Source organism: Lutra lutra, chromosome 8 (genome assembly GCF_902655055.1).
Source record: "Lutra lutra chromosome 8, mLutLut1.2, whole genome shotgun sequence".
NCBI classification, from domain to species: Eukaryota; Metazoa; Chordata; class Mammalia; order Carnivora; family Mustelidae; genus Lutra; species Lutra lutra.
In genome coordinates, this window is record NC_062285.1 from 105,541,274 (window position 1) to 105,548,140 (window position 6,867).

Below are 6,867 nucleotides of genomic sequence, written 5' to 3' on the forward strand. Positions count from 1 at the left end.
ATTTCTTAATCTACCTGGATTTACATGGTTTACTAAGTAGAACTTGTCCTACATAATGCTCAATAAATACATTAAATAATTGTAACTTAAAACTGTGCTCACTTAAAAGTGCTTTCTATATATCACATGCTCCTTCAAACTACAGGGCAAGTGTTTAGCCCCATCTTGACAGAAAAACAACGTATCACTTAAGTAAAAACAAAGACACATTTTCTGACTTCTAGCCAAAACAGACTTTGCTGGTGACCTGGTGTTCAAAATCTTGCCAAGCCAACTATAAATTAGAGTCAGAAGCAATGTCTGAGTCTACAAACTTGACCTTTATTTCTATTCAGTTCCATTTACTGTTTTCCCCAATCAGTTTTTTAAATTATTTAGGAGAACCTCTAATAAAGAGAGAAAAAAAAAGCTACAGGGAAATAAACTAAATAATGCAAAATAGGTTCTTTTTTTATTTTTATTTTTTTTTTAATTTTAAGTAGGCTTCACACTCAATATAGGGCTTGAAATCATGACTCCGAGATTAAGAATTACACACTCTACCAACTGAGTCAGCCAGGTGGCCCCGGAGTAGGTTAATTCCTAAAAACACTTTCCCAAAATGCACACACACACACAAACATTTAAATATTGCTCTACCACTTATTCACCTTCCATGTGATCCCGAGTCATTTAAATTCTCTAAGTCTCCATTTTGTCTTCTGGAAATGAGGATAAAAAGAGAAACTATAACTACCACCTGGGATTGCTGTGAGCATGAATTAAAACTACACATAAAGCACTCTAGCCAATCACTATGAAAATAGTAAGTTTTGATATATATTAACTTTATATTTAAATCAAAACTTCAGTGCCAGTTGACCTCGACCTACTGAATTATTATATCTTCATAAGCACTCTGAAAACTGGAGTGGTATTGTCCAGCAATCCTTCCTCAACTATCCCCTCCACAAGTTAGATACCCTGCTCAGGAAACAGGCTGTACTTAACGCTGTACTTTACCACAGTTCCCTATATTACTTGAGAGGCCCTATGGACAAGGCCTGTGTCCTATTCACTTCTCTATCCCCAGACTGCAGCCCAATAGTTCTGAATCCTGACTCACAGCAGAATCACATGTGAAGTTTATCAAAATATTAATGCCTAGTATCCATCCCAGACCCATTAAATCAAAACGGAGTCAGGGAGGGAGAGGGCAAGTATTCTCCATGGGGAGCATTTTTTTTAAGATCCTCACATGATTTTAATTTGCTCCAATTAAGAACCACTGCACTCTGATATTTAAAATACTATACAAACAGGTATATACATGTATGTGTGAATATATGTTTAAATATATAACTACAGAAATATAAGTCTCAGCTCAAGACCCTCATCCTCAGTAGCTTCTCACAGCCCAATCATCACTTTCCTCTAAACACAAAATATATAGAGATTTTTTTTAAGTAACCTCCACACCCAATGAGGGCTTGAACTCACAACTGTGAGATTAAGGGTTGCACGCTCCACCAAGTCAGTCAGGCGCCCCTAAACATAAAATATTTCTAATAAACAATTTGCTGTGTTAAGATGGCTTTTCAATTGTTAACTCAGTACTTAAGTTTTTTCATATAATTATGCCTTATCCTTCCTCCTGGATTATAGTTCAGCTTCTTGAGAATATACACTGCCTTACTCTTCTTTTTCTACAGCACTTTCAATAGTGCCTTGAAAACAGACATGTAATAAACATCTGACTGTTCTAATAAACATATACCAAAATGAATGGCAGGAGGTATGTCACATCCAAATTATCCAATTTGGGCTACTGCCCCCAAAAATAAAGTAAAAATTTAGAAAAAAACATTTTTAAAATAATCTTTACCTCAGTAAATGAGAACTAAAGTTTGTCCAACAACTGAATATTTGCACTTTTTATTAAAATTATTACAAGCAGTATCTCCCCCCTCCAGTTTCCCATCCCCATATACACTTTAAGTTTTTGACTTGCTTCCTCACTGAAACTATCTTCTAGCTATTTGTGGTGTCTTCAGCTGTTGTCAGGTATCTTTACAACAATTTTATAATACTCTGTAATTACTAAAATAAGTTAATGAAAGTCACAATGTGTCACACAGATGTTTAATAAATACTTCTTGAAGGAGCTTAATGTTTATCAACCACTAAAATAGGCTTTTGCATACAAGTTACATGCTCCTCTTCTAATATAAACTTGGCTGAGAATATTGCCTGAAAATAAAAGTCTTTCTCAACGTTATATAAGAGGACAAGTCCACACCTAAATGACACATTGGTGATTTTGTTTTTATTATATTTGCAAACCTGAAAATTTTTAAAAATATTATGACTTCTTAAACCAGGATTGCAAAGTTGTATTACACAAGAAACTCCACAGCCACTGACATTCTCAATGTTGGAACTACTACGAGAAATGAATAGCGCACAATTCTAAAAAAACAATCACCTACAACAACCTAAAGATATAAAGATGGCCCACCTTTAAAGTTTTGTGTCATGTATTTACCACTATTAAAATAATCTGAATGACTTAAGTTGTTTTAAATGAAAATGAAAAGGCCCTTAAGAAGTATGCCTGCTAATTAGATATTGCAGTAAAACATTACCATGTTTTGTTGCGTCCTACACCAGCAACAGATAGAACCATAGTTACCACAAAAAGAAAGCAGTCTTCAATTCCCTATTCAATAAAAAAGGTTCAAATTCCACAGACAAAAAATGGTACCCTGAGCTGTTTGTTTTTAAGGAAGATTAAATTTAGGAGTTGCCAACACCCAAACGAAAAACATTCCAGAGTATTAGACTCAATTGTAGTGGGGAGTCATCTACATTCTCAGCACTATGTTCTCTAACCCAAAGCAGCAGTATTAACAAAGGATGTTTCTTAGGATCTCATAAGATACACCACACTGATTTCCCCCAGTAAACATTACCCTTGTTAAAAAGAAAAACAAAAAAGGTACTTGAGAAGTAACAATTCTAGCATAAGCAGCCAGACAAAAATGAAGTTTAACATCTGCCAAAATATTTCGCAAAATAAGACCCCTGTCAGATGAACAATGAGGAAAAGATTGAAATGACTAATTCTTTTATTTGGACCATCAGCTACTTTTAAAAATAAAGTTGAGGAATGTAACTTTTCCAAGGCCTTGTCTTTAGTTTCCCCTTAATCTTCATATTTTTAACTAAAAACAACAACAACAAAAAAAAAACCTAGAAATTTGATTACCACTCTCATGAAATTCCTTTTAAAGCAATTTAATGAATAACAGATCTTTTGTGCAAGTAGCAAACCACAGAGGACAGTTCTGCTGGCTGATAAAAATCTGTCTGAAACATGCATATAAAAATATATCCTTCAAAGACAAACCGTAATTTTCCAGGTATGGAAAACATATTAACACTTAAAAAGCTGGGTATGCTTGACACACACCCTAACTTACTGCGAATGCTTTTACTTAAATCGCAATTAAAGGTAGTATATTCTTATTTACTGGTCATCAAAGTTGAATAAATTAGAAAACCACGAGTAAAAAAATGTAAAAAATTAAAAAATAAAAAAACTAAAGAGCCAATGAGAAAAAGATGCAACTACTTTGGGTGAAACAAAGTTGTGTAATCACTTCCCAAAACCAGTGCGCTTCTATTAAAGTAACCAAAATTGTTTAGGACTTTTTTTTTTTTTTTTTTTTTGAGGGCAGAGATAGGTGCGGTTACACATTAAGTAAAAATGTTTCACCACTCACTCTAATAGGAAGATGCTGCTGCCTGCAGGAATGTTGAGACAGCTCAAAAATACAAAACAAAAACAAACCCCCTACCACAACTCTTTTCCGCAATATACAGAGCCAAATATTTAAATACAAGGAAAGATCATCGTAGCAAAAAGAATTATGGATTACTACAACTTTCCTCCTATTGTCCTATCACTCAGAATTAACTGCGGGGTGGGAGGAAGATGGGGGTGGGGGGCTGAGGAGCGCTTTTCCCCAAAGCTGGTTTATAGATAAAATAGTATTATCTTTATTTGGATATTCTCATCTGGATACACTGAAAAAGTTGTGCTGGATAGTGCTAAGGACACGTTTTTTTACAGGTGCTATTAAACACTGTCAAGAGAAAAGAGATAAACAATCTGATAACTTCAGATAGACACGTGGGAAACCAAACTTAGTATGTCGTAATCGCCATTAATCAATTTTTTTAACTGATTAAGTGAAAACAAACAACCCTAGGTGGGAAAGTTTTGGAGTTTTGTCTTTCCACCGCTAAACAGAAGGATCCCGAATCTTGAGACTTCAGCCAGGAAGCCTGAAAAGCACGTGTCCCACTTGGGGTTTGGGGAACTTCCCAGGAAGCACCGAGTAAAACTCCATCACCCGCTGCCTGCCTAACCCGGTGAAAGGATAAGTAATACCGGACGGGCTAGAGCCGGGAAACTCGGCGGCCCGGGAGCCGGGGAGCTCCCCCCGCCGCCCCCGCCCGCTCACCTCTGCCGCGGGGATGTTGACCACGCCGGTGGAGCGACGCTTCTCCCGCAGCTTTCTCTTCTCGATCTGCCCCTTGCCTTTCCTGGCACTGGGGCCCGAGCTCTTGCCTTTCTCCGGGGCGCCGTCCCGCTCCTCCTCGTCGCCCCGGGCCGGCGGTGCCCCTGAGGCGGAGACCGCGACGGTGGCCGTGGGGGGCGGCTCGTCCTCCGGCCGTCGGGAGCCGGGGGTGGACCGGGGCAGCGCCGCGGGGCCCACGGCGCAGTTCACGCCCCCAGAGCCGGGGGCGGCAGGTGCGGCCGCGCCGCCGGGGAGGTTGTTGTTGAGCTCGTTGGCTGCGGCTGCCGCCGAGGTGCCGGGAGCCCCCGCCGCGGGCTTCCCGGTCGCGTCACTGCCGCCCCCGCTCGGAGCAGCCGGGCCCGGGGGGTTCTGCTTGGCGCGCATCTTCTCGCGCTTCGCCTTCCACTCCTCCAGGAAGTCTGTGGTGCTGCCGCTGCTGCCGCTGCTGGTCCGGTAGCCACCGGTCGCCATATTCCCAGCGGGGCCGGCCGGGCTCTCACCTCAGGCCACCCAGCCCCGCTCCGGCCGCCGCCGCCGCCTTTGCCTTCCCGAGGCCGGGAGGATGCGAGGGAACGACCCCCGGGCGTGGGGGCGGCCGAGGCTCCCCCGGTGGCCGCTGAGTCTGAGGGGAAACACAAAAGGGGGCGGGGAAGAGAAGCGTTTAGGTCCCTCGCCCGGCCGGAGGGTCTGCCCGCCGGCCCGCCTCGGAGCCCCCCGCCCCCCCGCAAAGCGCTCTGCCCAGTCCCCGCCGCAAGTGGCTGCCGAGTCCCCACCCTGCAAAGTTTCTCCGACGCACCTACACAGCGGGCCCGGACGATCGCCGCCCCTCGAGGGGAGGAGAAAAGGGCCTGTCCCCACCCCCGGCCCGCCTGCCCCATCCCCACCGGGGTCTGCGCCTGCGGCGGTCGGGGGACCAGGGCCAGACCCCTCCACCTGTCGGCCCGTCGGACCTCCTGCCCCTCGCTCCGGCCACCGTGGGCCAAGGTCCCCACCACCATCACCTTCGTTCCTGGGCGAGGCGCGAAGCCCCTAGGCGGCTCGCTGAGGAGGCGGGACGGGTACACACACCAGCTGTCCAGCCGCCTCGAGGGTCGAGCTCGGGCGGCCCAAGCAGCCCCTTACCTGAGAGAGTTTTGGTGGAGGGCGAGGCGTGGGGTCTGGGAGTAGGCGTCCAGGTAAGCCCGGCCGGCGGCGCGGAAGGAGCTGCTGCAAACTCGCGGCCAGATCTCACGGCTCCTCCGGGCCAGAGGGAGGGAGAGAGGGAGGGTGCGAGGGGCGGGAGGGGAACCGAGCGGCGCCGAAGCGCGGGCGGAAAGGGCCGAGACGGCGCGCGAGGGGCGCGGCGCGCAGTGCGGGGGGTCGTGCCCGCCGACGCCCCGCCCCCGGCGCTCAGGTGCGCGCCGCCTGGTCCAGCCCGCCGCTGCAGCCCGCCCCGCGCCCGCCTGTCCCACCGCACATTCCTGGGCTCGCGGCCCTGCAGCGGCGGGCCCCGCGGCAAAGCTGACTCGGAGCGGGACAGCCCTCCACGCCCTGCACCCCGCTCCTGTTCTCCGCCTCTCCGTCTCCCACCACTCTTCCTTTTAAGTACAAGATATATTCTTCGAGGGAAAATCAAGAATGGGGCTGGCCGAGGGGGAAAATGCAATGAAGTTGGGATGATTCAGCCCTGACTGGCTGGGATGGGAAAACAGTCGCGCGTCCCTTTTCCTGGTCGCTGCCCCCTCTTCAGAGGTACTAGAGTGGCAGGCAGAAGAGTTGGAAAAAACAACAACAACAAAACCGAAACAAACCCAGACCCTTCTCTCTGAGCAAAGCCTGAGGTTTCTGGGTGAAAGGGTGGGCTGAAAGAAGGAGGGGCTTAAATTATCAGTGAACTATCAAGGGTTTACTATTTTAGGCTTGCAAGAGAAAAGGAAAAACTCGTTTTTACAGTGTATTGCATTGGCATCCGAATCCTATTTGGAATTGTCCTTTTAATCCTTCTCTACACCTCTTCTTTACAGAGAGAGAATTTAAGATACCAAGATACCAAAACTGCGTTGATGCTGATCTAATGTGACCTCGGGCGGTGATTGACTCTATTTTTCTACCTTAAACGTGTCATAGGGTATATCTTATCCTCAGATGCAAGTCATCTAACATTTCTGAATCAGGGCTGGGTGGACTGCCACCATCATACACCTCAAGAGACAGATCTCACTATATTACAAGTGGAGCCAGGGCACATCATTGTCACAGCCTACAATTGCCAGATCACCACTTTGAAAAAAAAAAAAAAAAAAAAAAAAAAAGTAGGCGAGCC

At 45.9% G+C, this 6,867-nt stretch overlaps 1 protein-coding gene across 1 annotated transcript in view; it reads right to left on the reverse strand.

The window, feature by feature from the left end:
* Window positions 1-5,343, reverse strand: part of PAWR (pro-apoptotic WT1 regulator) — a 118,957-nt gene extending 113,614 nt beyond the window's left edge. The window contains exon 1 of the mRNA XM_047741097.1: window positions 4,509-5,343. Within this exon, the coding sequence (XP_047597053.1) occupies window positions 4,509-5,036 (528 nt within the window). The 5' untranslated portion in view covers window positions 5,037-5,343. The remainder of the gene's footprint in view (window positions 1-4,508) is intronic.
* Window positions 5,344-6,867: the final 1,524 nt, after the last annotated feature.